Source organism: Solanum stenotomum, chromosome 3, assembly GCF_019186545.1.
Source record: "Solanum stenotomum isolate F172 chromosome 3, ASM1918654v1, whole genome shotgun sequence".
Classification (NCBI taxonomy): Eukaryota; Viridiplantae; Streptophyta; class Magnoliopsida; order Solanales; family Solanaceae; genus Solanum; species Solanum stenotomum.
The window spans coordinates 19,791,642-19,806,994 of NC_064284.1; the positions used below are offsets into that span (position 1 = coordinate 19,791,642).

The following is a 15,353-nucleotide window of genomic DNA, read 5'->3' on the forward strand; positions in this document are numbered from 1 at the left end:
TAACCACAACTAGTGACAAAACGCTGATGACCTATACAATTAAATTTCACAAGGCTTTAAGATTATTATGCATGCTGTACTCCGTCTCTGCTCTAGATTTTCTTAAACTTGATGAAAATTAGCGCAGCGCGATATAGAGTTTACGTGTTACTACAAATTGAACAGATACATAATCAGTTCAATTTCAGTAGACTTTTAGCCAGAAAAACAATTGAAAGGACGGACTCAATACAAATCTAACAACGTTGGCCTTTGAGGAATACACCACCAATAGATACAGAAAAAGTTACATGTAATATGAGTACACACTTCGGTGGAACACTTACAAAACAACATACATAATATGCAAAGTATAACTTTCCTAGAAATCATCAGCAGCATCCTGATCACTTTTCCCATAAACAAAACAACAGAACAAGACGTAGAAAATTAGGCGAAAACGCATATATATATAAGCAAAAGAAGTCGTTGTAACAACTTCAATTGCCTGGTTGCTGAAGATTTAGCAAAACATGGTTTGATCATTTAACCCCTCCCCCCAACAACAGCGCCTCCACCCGTAGCAGAATCTGAATACAAAAACCCAAAAATGAAATTAATTTACAATGCCGATGGATATCAAAATGGGCAAGAAAGTATCTATTTGCTTACCATTTGCCTGTGCTTCAACACCTTTCCCAAGCCATGTACTTACAGCACCTTTAACCCTATCCATCACCCCCTGTCCGAAATTTTCACCAACTTTTGTTTCTCCAGAAGCACAAACTTCTTCTTCTTTCTTTGTGGGTTCAATAGGACCTAATCGCCTTTCAACTTCCACTGATTCGGTCACCTTCCCCATTGACTTTGCCTCCCCTGTTTCCTCTGTTTTCTCCTTCTGTCTTGAAAGTGAACCTGAAATCACTTCAGAAAGTGCTCTGTCTTCCTCTCCAGGCTTAAACTTCTCTGCTAAATACTCCGTCATTGACACCCCTTTATCAGTCTTCACTTCATGCTCTGCATCAACACCTCCCCTGTTTTCATGTCCTGTAACTTTCGCCACGACTGTGCTACCAGCAACTGCTACTTTCTCATAAACTGGAGCAAGTTTTCCTGCAACTGCGCTTGCAGCTTTTTGTGCAAATTCAGTTGCTGAGGTTGTTTTTGTTGCATCTTTATCGCCTGCTGTTGCCTGAGTTTCCTCCTCTGTTCCACCATACCCGAGTTTGGAGGCGACAATGTTCTTAGCAGCAACCGCCTTATCAGCAATTGCTGATGTTGCGGATGAAAGCTTTTCTGTATAGCTACCTGGTTTCCCAGTTAGTGTGTCCTGAGGTAAATCCTCTGGATTGTTTGGATTGATACTCTTAGGAATTGATTCAGTATTTTCACGAACTGAGGGGAAAACTGTAGGCGATTCTTGCGGAGCAAATTGATCATGTGATCCTGTATACTGGCTATGTTCTGTTCCTCGATCAAATTGAAAATCCCCTGCTTTTGGCTCTGTTCTTATGCGTGTTGTTTCCGGAACATCGTTCACGCCCATTTTTTCGAACGATTGAACAAGTGGGCTAACTCCCGCCTCCTCATTGTCTGTTACAATCAAAATGCATAGCATCTATTTTACTTTATACAAGGATTAATTAGTCAAATAACAATTTGAACAGAGAAGTAAGACTTACTGGCGCCTGTTGGATCGGTGACTTTGCTTTGATAGTTTGTTGGATTTGGATGGTCTTTAGGAACGTTAGGATCCTCCTCTAAACCTGTTAGTACTTTAAATTTGTGCCCCTGCAGTCCTTGATCATTTAGTTCCCCACGGGCTCCTGTATCAGTAACAACAGGTGGCATCTGCATCTGTTCATGTAAGTGGGAAGCGTGAGGATTCGCCAAACCTATTGGTGCTCCAATAATATTTTCAGTACCCTGCAGTCCTTGATGGACTTGTGCTCCTGGAGCAGTAACATGATCAAAGCCCTTAGTCTCATGAGTTTCAGCAGCAGTAGTAATTGGTCTGTGGGCGGCAGCAGCATGATGATCCACTACGCCTGTTGGTGCTCCAATAATACTTTCATGCCCCTGCAGTCCTTGATGACCTTGTGCTCCATGGGCAGTAACATGATGATCAAAGCCCTTAGTTTCACGAGTTTCGGCAGCAGTAACTGGTCTGTGGGCAGCATGATGATCCGTTAGGCCCATTGGTGCTCCAGTATTTTCATGTCCTTGATGTTCATGTTTTCCAAGGGCAGTAACATGATCATCATCAATGCCCTTGGTCGTCTCATGAGTCCCAGTAAAAACAGGTTTATGTCTTTCTTCGGGGAAGTGAATCCCCTCCAAAGAGGGTGGCCTCGCAAATTCGTCTTGCCTCTGCAAAATTGGCCTATGCACATCTTCATTCTTCATCTTAGAATCATAACGATCCTCCTTTGGGCTAGTTGGATTCTCTAAATTACCCATTGGCACAACTTCCTCTTTTGGAATATCTTTACTCCTAATAGCATCTAATCCATGCCAATTGCAACAAAAAATCACTAGTCATAAGACAGGAAGCAATTATCTAAGTAGTAATTAATTAATATGCTAAAATTATTGAGAACGTACATGGTCCACCATGAACTGCTGCACCTTCCTCCATTTCATCATCATCAGTTTCTTCTTCATCGCCTTGGAGTGAATGCTGCTCGTGGTCATGTTCGTGTTCATGACTGTGATCGTGTCCAAGACCATGTTTTAGATGATCCTTGATCTTTTTTGCCTTTGCCTTAACTTTCTTCAACACTGATTGCTTATGATGATGTTCACCTTCATCATGAATTTGACCATGTCCTTCCCCTTCAATCATAAAAACAAACAATTAATAAATAAACAAAACACTTCCTTTCAAATTTCATTAACAATTTTTCACCTGAGTGCAACCCTGTATCCTGTGGACAGTGCAATTGTGTATCCATGATATCTAGCTAATTATGCTCTTTTTGGGTTTCGAAAGAAATGTGTATACGGTACAATAGTAGTTTTCAGAAGAAAGAAAAAGAAGATAATTGTTTTTTGAATTTTGAAAAAAGATAAAAGGATGAGAATAGTTTATAGAGTGAAGAATTGAACTAATTGACCACCTTTGCATGGGAGTGGCGTTCTCTGAAGGATACACGTATTTATTCGGTGAAGCACGTCTCTTGTTATAGGACGCGTGGAACGACCTTTATGGGACACTACTGTGGACGTGGCCTTCTATATCTACGTGATTGGCCCTCAAAAATTAACCGCAAAATTAGAATGTCGGCTTTCTTATCTTTCAACTTCTTATGGAGCGCTACTCCCTGATCGATTGCGGAATTCAAATTTAGTCAAGCAAATTACGATTTAAATTTAGTTCAGATTTAATATAAATTGTTAACACTAAATAGAAAAATCCAAACAAATTGTTGACATTGAATAGAAAAATCCAAAAAAAAAAAGTTTCGATGACCGTAAAATTGTACAAGTCGCGAAGTTCGATCTATTATATTACTCGCGTTCAAGCAGTTTTCAATTGTTAATATTTAATAATTGAACTGCCATTTTTTTTAGGGGGTTGGAAATAATTGAACTGCCTTGAGATCACAGGATCTCGAACCGTTTTAGATGTTATTTAAAAATTATATTTAAATAGTTAAAAATTACACAAAAAATATTACTCTATAAATTATTTTTTAAAAATATTTAAGTATAATTTACAAATTTTAAATTCAGTATTTATTGGGTGTGCTCATTTTACGCTTTCGTTCAACTCTCGTAGAGTTAGGTTCTCAACTAATATGCAAACTATTCAAGATAAATTTGTAATTATGTATATACATTACTATGTATTTATGAAGGATTTTGCATAAAATATTCATATACATATTCCTTCAAAGAGCTTGAGGGAATGGAAGCTCTGGACGAAAGACATTACAAAACACATACTTCATAGAGTGTGTTAAAGTTAAATAAATTGGAATTTTAACGTGAATTTCTCAATCATTTGCTATACTTCATAAAATTACATTAATCTACGAGAGAAGCCAATAGATGAGTTAGCCTTGCAACCTAACATCCCTATTTTTTAGATTAAAGAACCTCCAATCTCATGTTTAACAAATTCAAATTCTCACTATATCCATAACTTTTTTTAAGAATATTTTATAATCATAATATAATTTATTTCAAAAAAAAATTAGATTACGAACGCATCTTACCACTTAATTACAAATGACAAATAATGCTCAACATTATTTCATTTGATCATCTCAATAAGTAGGAAAAAGAAACAAGAGAGAAAGGGGAAAGAACACATGGCCACGATGACCCCTAATTTTAGCGGGAAGTAACTCAATATATTTACACCGTCGAATCACCGTGGGTGCCATTTCAATTTTTCAATTACAATCCGTTACATTTCAAAATCTTCACTCTTCTCACTACTCTTTCTCTCTCCCAGAAAACCTCACCGTAATCAGGACATGCGAACTCGATTTCTCGGCAAGGATTACTTCAATTCCGCTCAATTTCCACCCGGCGACTTCCTCCGCCTCCCTCTTCCACACCTCCCTACTTCGAACACCTCCATTTTTGAAGACCTTCATTGTTTTGATGAACTTCCTACACTTAGTATCGATGTTGAAATCGAGAGATTTCCGATTGAGAAAACTCTCTCTCGCTTCTTCTCATATGTCTTTCCGCACAGGATTGATGTTGAACTTGCTGAGTTCGCAGATCCTCGGCCGTTCGCCGGAAAGCTTGACGTTGACGAGCAGGGAAGTTGCAGTCCCGAGGAAACAAGCGGAATTACTACAGAGGTAAATGCTGAGCATAATTGGAACTTGTTTAGGGTTTAAATGCTATTCATTAACTTCATCGTGAAAATATTCACTTATCTGATGCATTGATGCATCTGGTAAGAGGCTGATATTATAAGGAGGATCTAATTTGCTTAAAAGCGAAGAATTTTAGATGTAAAGCTTTTATGAAATGTAGTGTTTAATTAAAATGAATGCTTATGTTGATTGAGGATCTCTCCCAAATTTGCATCGATTTAGCTGTCAATTTTAGATTTAGTTAAGGATTTGTCACTTCCAATGGGAGCTTCATGTCTTTAAGTACACTGGACTCGTCACTACACTGGCTACCAACCAGGCAATCACTCCTGTCTGCAGCAGCAGAAGTCTAGAATATGAGACTCAATAGTTAGCACTTTTAGTTTGGAAATAATTTTAAAAGATACTGCATATTAACAGAATTTTGATATGATAATTTTGAGATGTTTCTTCTTCATTTATGGTAATTTTGAAAATTTCTAATGAAGGGCGTATGGTATAGATATGATGAAAATAAGAGAATTGTTTGCAAGTTGCATGATTCAAAACTCATATTCATCCTTACAACCTTCCAATATTATCAAACATACAACTACAGGTTAAGGTTTTTCAATATTAAAATAAATCTTTAGAAAGTTAAGATTTCAGATTCCTGGAAGACTTGCTCGAGATGGCTGCATGACTTTACCAAGGCAGCACTGCCTGAGTTTGTATTGTAATATTGGTAACTACTTTATTTTTATGAGTTAATGTTATGTTGAAATGTTATACGTAAAAGCATACATGTACTGCATCGTCTTTCAGAAAACGAATGAGGTTTTTGCAATAAAAAGAAAATTAATCTAAACTGAGATAGAGTAGAAGTTGATTGCAAAAAAGTATTAGTACTAATTTTTGTCTTACCTCATTAAAATTACATCTGCTTTAGGCTGCTTTTATACTTATTTATTGCAGGGGACTATGGTTTCCTATGGCAAGGGGAAGGACAATCTCGAAATGGTCCAATTTGAAATTCCAGAGCTGGATTCATCTTCACTTCAATTGGTAAACCATCTCGGCAATCAAGCAGATATAATTTATATTCTACTAGCTAAATTCTCATGTGAACATCTGCATTTGTCTGTTCTCCTGTTGTCAGCTAGAAGATATCCCTCATTTTGGAAAGGAGAACATGCTGATTCTGTCTGAGATTTCAGATGATGGAAATAAGCTGGTAATATTTTGATGACTTACTTATTTCTTCTGGCATTTAAGTTTTTATGATTGCAGGGAAATGCTTTTGGTTTATATTTGCTAACTTTTGTGATGATGGTTGGATGGGAATTACCAACTCCTCTCTTTCTGTCAAGGAAGAAGTCTTTGGTCAGAAATAAAAAACCAGTGGTTCATATTGATGGAAGAAGCTTGGTCATTTTGAATATGATATAATTTTTAGCTACATGCATGGGTTGAAGCTCTCAAGTCTTAAGATAGTCTGTTCTTTCATCTCTTCTAAATATATATGCAGCTGGGTACTCTGATTCTGAAGACAATGTCCTCTACCTTTTTTCTTGTCAGCCCCAATCATCATTTGAGAAACTATATCACTAGTTTCTTCTTTTCTGTTCTCTGATTGCCTTACTTGACTATTGAAATCTAAGAATCACGTAATTAGGTTCTTAAACACAATTTGCTGGGATATTTTATGCAACACCAAGACCATTCATATGTCAATATGTGTCATCCTTCAGTTTCAAACATCTTTCCTTTCCATATGATTCTAAGGGATAATGATGCTTAATGACATAGTGACCTTTTATTTGAAGCCTGTTCATTGTGGAGGACTGTGAAGAAATTGTACTCCATGCCATCATGTTAATTTACTTTTCTCAGACTGAATGAAGGAAAGGGAAGGACGTAACCAATACTTTCACTTGTTAATGATCGCTAACTGGTTTGGCACATCATTGTTCACTTATTGCAGGATATGCCTGGTCTTGAAGTTAGGCTGCAACATTCCCTTGACACTCTGCAATCAATTTGTTCAGTGGATGACATTTGTTCTGTGTCTTTTCTGGAGAAAAGCTCTGATTGGCTTGAAGATAGTGGTTTCAGTCAGGGGAAACATCATTCTAGAACATATGTCTTTCCTCTTTTCGAAGTCGATGAGGCATGTTTGGGTATTGTCAGCGACAACTCTATAAAGGAGAAAGTTCTAATCTTTGAAAATATTGAGCTTCAGTGTGAGACACCAGGAAGTGAAGGAATGGGTAACATAAATGAGCTTTTGGATTCCACAAAGTTTGACACATTGCAATACCTGTCAAATGGTAGTTCAGCAACGGACTGCCTTGAAGTTGAGGTTCCATGCTTGAATTTCTCTTTAGAGATGAATTTGATAAGTATTATTGAACTTGAGAAAAACTCGGTGATTCATCAAGGCATAGAAAATGATGGTCCAATTTGGGTAGGAAACCCTATCATTTTTGATGAACTGCAATTCTTTGATTCAGACCTTTATACTTTTGGTGAATTGCTGTCTGAAGTAAAAGTAGACGTTGAGGATACATGTGACCTGATGTTGAGGGAGGCTGACAATTTCAGGAACTTCGACGAATTGATTGTTTCCCATGAGCTCATTCCTGTGGATAATTCTTTCAGATCACTGCCTGTGCCGCTAATTTCTGAGAATGGAGATATAAAGTCATTGCACTTGTGTATTAAGGAAATCCTAGCTGAGTTGGAGCCACAGTCTTCCTCCATGTCTGATGGATTATACTTAGATTGGCATTTTGTGGAAGAAGAGAAATGCAAGTGTCGAGAAGACTTCTTCAATTTATTGGGAGAGATAGATGCTAACAACATTGACCTTTGCTTGAATTTCATCGACAATGAGATGCTTGTATCAAACTTTCTTTTCTCTAGTGATAGTCCACAAGAACCAAACAGAGTGGAGAGCAAAGAAATATTGAGTTTACCTTCAAATGCCGTTCCTGTTTCTCCCATGCCTCATAACATAGAAGTGTCAACTAAGTTGCTGAAGGATGGAAAGTTCCCAATTGAAGGAGTATCATCCCAATGTAGTTCTAAAAAGGCATCTTTGTTTGGTGACTCCTGGTCAGAGTTTAATGATCTTGATTTTTTCTTAAATCCAAAAGAGTATGGTAGAGACAAAGACTATAAACCAGCTGACAGTTCCATTGATACCAATACCATGGTCCGGAGCAGATTTCTCTCTTCTGATACCACACTAGTACAACCTCAGCAATGGAATATCAAGGTGCATCAAATATTGTTGTCTTCTGATATTCTACTTCTAATTGATGATCTTAGGAAAATCTTTCAAGTTATCTTTGAAAGACGGAGAGAGTTAATTGAGACTCAGGATCCATCTCAAGCTGTGGACGATATTGTTATTCTCCGCCTTCCAAAGAAAAAGCTCATCGACTTGATTAAGAAAAGAAGTCTGTGCAGGACGTCTTTGTTGCAGGATGGTGATAACACAATATCATTGGTCACATTGTGCGCGATCAAACAGATGGTTTGGTACCTGTGCTACTATGGTCTGCATACAACATATCTATACATAGAAAAGTTGTACATAAGGTTGCAGGAATTGAACTCTAAACTTGACTTCCTCTACAACCTCATAAAAGATGTGCATCAGAAGGGTGAAAAAGATATACATAAGTTCCATCCATCGCTTTCTGTTATTAAAGATATACTGCAGTCGTTTGTGAGCAAGGGTAGTTCAAAAATATTGGTTGTGGCTGAGCCAGTGTTCTGGTGGTCATTGAAGAAACTATTAACTTCCATGAATATTGCATTTAGCCAGCCACATAATGGACAAAAGAATGATTTTTACAAATTAGAAGATGCCAGCATGCAAATGATCTCACATTGCTGTTTAGTAACCCAAGAGTAAGTGGTAGTTCCAACATAAAATATGCTTGGATATTGGCCTGTTGAATAGTATGGTTGATCAAACTTGCAGTGGTATCTTGGCCATATCCTTGTGTTTAGGATGTTGTCTTTGCTTGTTATTTCCAATTGTGTTCAGGACAAACTATAACATTTTGACAGGTGGCCTGCTTAGTCCTTAGTGATTCACATAGTAAAGTTATCTGTTTTTAACCAGGTTGAAACTTACTAGTAAATTTTGACCTTTTCAGACAGCATCTTGACATTTTGGTAGTCTATAATAATTGCTGTTGTATTTCTGATAAAGAGAGCTTTTAATTGGGTGATCTGTAAAATTCTGGTATTAAGGTGCCTCTTAGGAGAAAAGTATTCTAAACTTAAAGCTGGGTAGTTCCTTTTAGCTGCAAAACTAAGATATTAATTCTCATAAGATAGATTGGCTGTGTAAATGGTATTAATGCTTAACAGCAATAACCCATAGATGTGATATTACTGATCTTCTGCTTCTCTGCAAGAGAGGCATTCAGATTTTTGCCATTAAAATGTATTTATGCAAAAAGTTCTCAAAATAGTTATTACCTAGTGATACATAGTAATTATATAATTTGACAAGAAAAAATAAAAAAATATCTATAGATATCTGGGAGTATTTGAATGAATTTACTTTTCATGAATTTGAATGGGTGCTTACTGCTTAAGAATCATATTTTTTCTTTGATAAATTGCTCTAGAATGCTGAGGTAGTACCACCAGAAAAGAACATTGACTTCACAGACAACGCTTGAGTTTGAACTGTTGCGATCCTTATAAAGTGTTGAATATCTAATGGTCTTGGTTGATGCTTAGTTTGTTTTTTCTTTTGTCTTTTCTATCATATCTTTGCTCTCTAACATGCTTGAATGAAAGCTAGTTATTTGCTTTAGTTTTAACTTCAACCAAAATCTTAAACTGGCTTATGGGAATTCAGAGCTAAAATCTCAAGTTCACCATAATTTTATTTTATTTTTAATTTAAAACTGGGCATTAAGCCCTTTACTAAAATAAAAATCAATTCTAGGTACAACAGACCATTAAGTCCACCATAATAGTATCACGACAGACAATATATAGTTTGGCTACATTGAGATGGTTCAAATTTATTTGTTCTTGATATTGTTTACCACAATGCTACTGACAAGTTTCCTAAATTTAAAATGAGATTTAAAGAAATGAATTGATATTCCATTTTTTTTTCCAGGCATCTGTCTGCCTCATTTCCATTTGAAAAATTTGAGATCATCTTGGAATATGGAGGTTCACAAGGATCATCTAAAGTATCTTCCATCTTGCTTAAGTCAGATAGAGTTCCTCCTCTTCATTTCCTTAAGGTGGAGCTGGATGACCCCAGTGTTGCAAAAGCACTTTGTGATGGCGTTGACATGCCCAACACAGATGAACCTAGTATGGCAAGTCTCTGTCTTTTGCTTGATGTCTATCAGTTTGAAAAATATCACATAGTTTTGTGTTTCCTTCCAAGGAATGCACGACACCAAATTGTTTTTGTAAATGGAATGAAAAGTTTGACTGTCAAAATTTTCGATATTCTTATTGTTTATCTAGTCTGTTTTCTTGAGTCACACTATACAGTTCAATTTGCATTAAAGTGTTAACAACCATGATGTCCAAACTCGAGAGACGCAGTGGTTGTTAATTCTTTAAGTTAGAATATGGTCAGTTATTCATCTTGCAGGTATGAGTTTGTACTTTTGAGTAATTGGGTTTCTTCCCTTCCTCATTCTTTTGGTGCTCTGTCTGCCTTTTATTGCTTGGTTGAAATAATTCTTCAACACAATTGACTTTCTTCCCTGTTTGAGCTCCCCGTGTGGGGGATTTACCTCACTGTTGCCTGATGTATTTCCATTTTTACATGGTACTGAGGTTTTCTCCATCCAAGTCATATTCTGTTATATGCTGGTAAATTATCAATAGTTGGAGTATGAGCTTTTATCTTCTGATAAAATCGCCCTAAAACCTTAACTTTGATCACTGCATGAAGAGAAGAGAATTGTTTAGTGTTCAATGTTTTATGCTGTCGATCAGACTAGAAGTAGATAATTCAAATATGCAGCAACGGATTCCTCCTGTTCATTCCTAGATGCTACAAAGTTTAGAACTTCTGACATGCTCGTTTTCTAGGGGGGAGGTCCTCACTCTTTCTCTGCTCTCAATGAGATTGACGTTACAGTTGAAGAACTGCTGAATTTCCTTCCAGTGGAAAAGAACTTGAAGGGTGCAAGTGTGGTGACATTACTGGGAAATGAAGCTTGCTCTGCTGCAGCTCAACATGCAGTGTTCAGTTTAGGATCTGAGCAAAATCGTGGAAGCACAGATAGCTGTCCTGAGACAATCATTATAGTTAACACACACAATTTTGATAAGGAAATGGTAATTTCAAGGAGAACTACATACCAAAAGATTCTTGCGTTCGAGAAGAAAGGAGTACAGGTTGTAGAGCGTGATTTACGTCAGCCTGTCGATATTATAGTTAGTGCATCAGCTTGCCTTGCTTGGTATGACTGCAAAAATATTGCAAAGAAAGCTACTGCCCCTGATGAGGCTTTCTCTTGCTTGCCTCTGTGTGTTGAGAATATTGCAGCAAGTATTTTGACGTCACTCAGTTTTGCTTTCAGTGGCTGCATCCTGGTAAGTAGCATGTTTTTCTTTCCAAACTGCTCACACCTACACAGTGTTGTGCTAGATGTAAGGTATGCAATGCATTTATTTCAGAAAGAGCACTGGAAAACCAAAAATAAAACAACAATGGACTTGTGATATCTGAATGGTTTTCCACCCTGTAACATAGGAAATATACAGATTCTTAGCTGCAAAACCAAGTGTTTGAGAGCAGAAAAGGATTGTTCAAAAATTATGTCTTTTCTATTTTGACTTTTCCCTCATTATTTGTTAAAAAGAATATTTCATGCTTGTCTAAGTTCATTCTATGTAGCTTTCTAGGGTCTTAAAAGTTTGCAGTCCACTTGGAGAAAAATCTAAACATTTTTTCATGCCCTGCTTTGTGTTCAGCTAATTGTACTTGCAGCAATTGTTTGATCAGGATTAAACTATCAATAGTGAGACACTGAGATAGTTGAGAATACTAATTTGAAGAGTTTAAGGTGATTCCTACAAATTATAACATTCCACTTACATACACTTCTTACATTCACTTCAGTGAGTTAAAATGAAATGCCTTACGTTCCCTTCGAGAGATAGACACACTTCCTGATTGCTTATAGTGTCCTGTTTCTTCCATCAGTGTTGCTTGTCACAATTCGCCATGTACCAGAGTCTAATTCCAGCTATGTCATTAATGATCTTTACTTTGCTTTATCTTGACACCCTCAACCATCATTTCGTCATAGTGTTCTTTTATCTCTAGCTTACTTTTAACTCCTTCTAATATCAAATCAAAGTATTGAATATTCTTCAAGATGGTCGTCTGGTAGTACTCGGTACAATCGAAGGCATGCAAAATTACTGGAAATAACATCATTGAATGAGTAAGAAAAATTATGACGATCTGATGATAGAGGGTAGGCTGGTGGCAAATTGATATTGGAAATTGCAAGAGTTATGTATCTAGTAGGTCCTTCTTCTGGTGGACCTATTTTACTACTTCCTGGAGATTGAGAAACTTTCATGAACTTATCAGCTAAAGGGCAATTCAAATATTAATTCTCAAGACTTATTTCTTTACGCTTCCAATCTCCCGGTTCTTCCCTGTTCCTTAGCTCCAGAAGTTCACAATTGCATTGCAGATGTGATGCCAATGACCAACTTGAGACAGGCCTTCTTTTTGTTCTCGGTGAACAGTTTGAAAACTGAGTACTATCACCATGTGCATGTAATATCTCTCAACCTCAATTGACCTTGTGTACGGCATGATGATATAAGCACAAGATAATGATCTTCATTACATGGTTATTCTTGAATATAGCGGATTACTTCAAAGAAGTAGCAGTGACTGGAAATGTAAATAAGAGCACTTATTTATTATAGTTTTAGACCAAGATAGTCTAGCATGAGCCCTGCTTACACATAATGTTTTGTTCATGATATATAGTATTTCTTGGCCATCTTCTTTAGGTCTTTGAGGGAGAAAGCGACTTTATATCAGGAATTATGGAGTCATCTGATGAGCTCTACGCTGCGGCTGCTAGCTTGGGCATGGATATACAGATCTTTTATTCATATTCTTCTGAGATGACTGATGAGATCATATTATCGTGTATCGAACTTTCCTCGAGGACAAGCAGAGGGCTCTATTCTAAGATGCCTGAGTCACAAACGCTGGCAGAATCCTTCCTTACTGCATTTCCTTCAATCAATTCACTCTCAGCTCATGCAATATTGTCTTCAGCAGGCTTGCTTGTTGCGTTTCTGGGATGGACTCATGAACATAGAATTCATGCAGTTCAAAAATATCAAGTTCCTGATGAAAGCATCATATTACTGAGTGCTTTGAGCAGATTTGGGGAACGGGAGGATTCTAAATCGGTAATGACAGATTGCTCCTCTTCAGTTTCTTCTGCTCCAGACTCTGCAAGTCTTCATTTCAAAAGAACCTATGGGAGGACGAAACGAAAAACCACCTGGGATATTGAGAATCTGAATATACCTACAAGGGAAGTATATGATCTTGATCCACCGAGAACATTTTCTGAAGGCAGACTTCATCATCCCAGAGCATCTGGCCTGCGTGATTCTTTGATTTCAGATGATATCAACTTGTTTGATGAATTTGGGAAGTCTAGCTTATCATTTGACAACGAACCATGCGTTCACAGGCAGTCATTAGACACCTATGTGACAAAAGATCTTTTTAAAGTAACTGATCTCTGTGACTACCAGATGACTAATAATTCACAGATGGGAGGTGGTGATATAAATAAATTCAGGGCTCCACAAATTGATGTGTGTTTGCATCCAAGAGAGGGAGTTGATGTGGGTATGATGAACAAATTGGGTAGACAAAACAACTATTCAGGAAATTTTACAGATCATATCACAGGTGAGGTTATTAACATTGATGATACTGTCGGATCTGGCAAAGCCTTTCATAATGCAAAATCCAAGTCCTTTTCTACCCAGGTGCATGCAATGGAGACTCCTACAACAGGAATTCCTACAGCTGCTAAAAAACTCTTTTTTGGAGCAAGCGATCTAGAATTTCTAAATACTGTGGAAATTGACTCTAGCCTAGATGCCTACACTTCTATGAGAGACCTTGGGCAAGGATCAAGGCAAGGACTGGGACAGCATTTAAATGCAGGTTTCAATCATAAGAAGATTCAATTTAAGCACCAGAAATGGGTCCCAGATGAGGGTATATCCCAGAAAGTAATATGTGTGAGTGATCTGACGAAGCAAGAAAAGAATGCAGCCAGTTATGGAGAAACACCACTCTCAAACGCACTTCAATCCACTCCATTGCAGCAAGGATCACCCTGGACAATTGAATTTCTGAACAGAATCAGGGAAAAGAGTCGGTCACGTCAGCAATCTGTCCCGTGTGACTTATCTGCTCCTTGTTACGGGTACCCTGGGAAACCATCAAAAGTTACAAAGAGAAAGAGTCCCTCTACTCTGGAACTTTACAAGTACCAAGGAAACAGTTTCCAAGAGGCAGCAACTAGGAGAAAGAGGCGTATGAAATGCATGCAGCTACCAGCATCCTCTAGTGAGAAGGCTTCAGATCGTCCTATTTCATCATGGACACCCGTTGATAAAAGAGCAAAACGGGTATGCCTGAAATGATTTTCTGTTTCTTTAGCTGAATTCAACCATTCTTTTCAAATAGTTTGTTTTCCTCATTCGACAATTCTTCATAGTATGACTAACTTGCAGGAGCTATCCTTTGCAACAAGCGGAAATGGAGGGCAAACTAAACTGGTATGGAATGACAAGAACTCTCATACATTGGGAAGACGATATTAACTCTCACATATGAGGTATACTGGGCCAATACAACTGAGCTCTCAGTAAGTGTAAATCATAGAATTTATTGGGACCTTACATTCCTAGGACATCAATTATTAATCAAATTGCATGATCATTTACAATTCATATAGCATAATTCTGCATTCCTGGTGTCGGAAAAATGTTATTCACCATGTACCGAATCTGTTTTTTTCCCCTGTGGTATTCTTCTTCTTTAGCATCTCTGCTTTGTGAGTTCAGTCAATTATGGAAGTAAAGTGGCAATCAACAATATCAAGATATGTAAGACCTTTTTTTGGCTTTAAATCTAAAAGTCTTTTTATTTGAGAAGCAAGCACATGTTAAACATGTTATGACTAAAGAATCCTAATGACGATACTTTTAACTAGAGTACTGAGAGATAAATAGTTTACTGCCAATGTTATAATTGGGGGCACACAAGGCTTCTGATTATATCTGAGACTTTTTGGTTAACCTAAGCTAAACCTGGAACTTAAAAAAATACAAAAATGACCTTATTGTGAATAATTTCCCCCTTCTTTGTCTTTGGGGAGAGGTGACTAGACAGGACTTGGCACATCTTCAACTTTCTGAGGACATGACCTTAGATATGAGGTTATGGAGGTTGCAGATTAGGGTAGAGTTTGTAATTGAGTG

At 37.3% G+C, this 15,353-nt stretch overlaps 3 protein-coding genes across 3 annotated transcripts in view; 1 reads left to right on the forward strand and 2 right to left on the reverse strand.

Annotated features, from left to right (window-relative positions):
- The window catches only part of LOC125858059 (uncharacterized), a 280,326-nt gene that overhangs the window by 130,187 nt on the left and 134,786 nt on the right, over positions 1 to 15,353 (reverse strand). The gene's annotated exons all lie outside the window — the stretch shown is intronic.
- Positions 227 to 3,028, reverse strand: LOC125858035 (low-temperature-induced 65 kDa protein-like). The gene is made up of 5 exons (XM_049537710.1): positions 2,888 to 3,028; positions 2,584 to 2,814; positions 1,662 to 2,483; positions 652 to 1,572; positions 227 to 569 (listed from the first exon to the last, which is right to left on the reverse strand). The coding sequence occupies exons 1-5, from the start codon at positions 2,931 to 2,933 to the stop codon at positions 526 to 528; spliced, it is 2,064 nt and encodes a 687-aa protein (XP_049393667.1). The 5' UTR covers positions 2,934 to 3,028; the 3' UTR covers positions 227 to 525.
- On the forward strand, positions 4,290 to 14,977 carry LOC125858061 (protein SHORTAGE IN CHIASMATA 1). Its single transcript, XM_049537739.1, has 8 exons — positions 4,290 to 4,799; positions 5,772 to 5,861; positions 5,956 to 6,030; positions 6,781 to 8,717; positions 9,955 to 10,162; positions 10,893 to 11,399; positions 12,843 to 14,498; positions 14,604 to 14,977. Exons 1-8 carry the CDS (start codon positions 4,464 to 4,466, stop codon positions 14,691 to 14,693), a joined length of 4,899 nt encoding a protein of 1,632 aa, XP_049393696.1. The 5' UTR covers positions 4,290 to 4,463; the 3' UTR covers positions 14,694 to 14,977.

Excerpts from the sequence above, each read along its gene's own strand:
- LOC125858035 (XM_049537710.1), bottom strand. The coding sequence starts at position 2,933 with ATGGATACACAATTGCACTGTCCACAGGATACAGGGTTGCACTCAG. Across the intron at positions 2,815-2,887 it reads GGATACAGGGTTGCACTCAG|GGGAAGGACATGGTCAAATT; the intron begins GTGAAAAATTGT and ends TTATGATTGAAG. Across the intron at positions 2,484-2,583 it reads AGCAGTTCATGGTGGACCAT|ATGCTATTAGGAGTAAAGAT; the intron begins GTACGTTCTCAA and ends GGCATGGATTAG.
- LOC125858061 (XM_049537739.1), top strand. The coding sequence starts at position 4,464 with ATGCGAACTCGATTTCTCGGCAAGGATTACTTCAATTCCGCTCAATTT. Across the intron at positions 4,800-5,771 it reads CAAGCGGAATTACTACAGAG|GGGACTATGGTTTCCTATGG; the intron begins GTAAATGCTGAG and ends TATTTATTGCAG. Across the intron at positions 11,400-12,842 it reads CTTTCAGTGGCTGCATCCTG|GTCTTTGAGGGAGAAAGCGA; the intron begins GTAAGTAGCATG and ends CATCTTCTTTAG.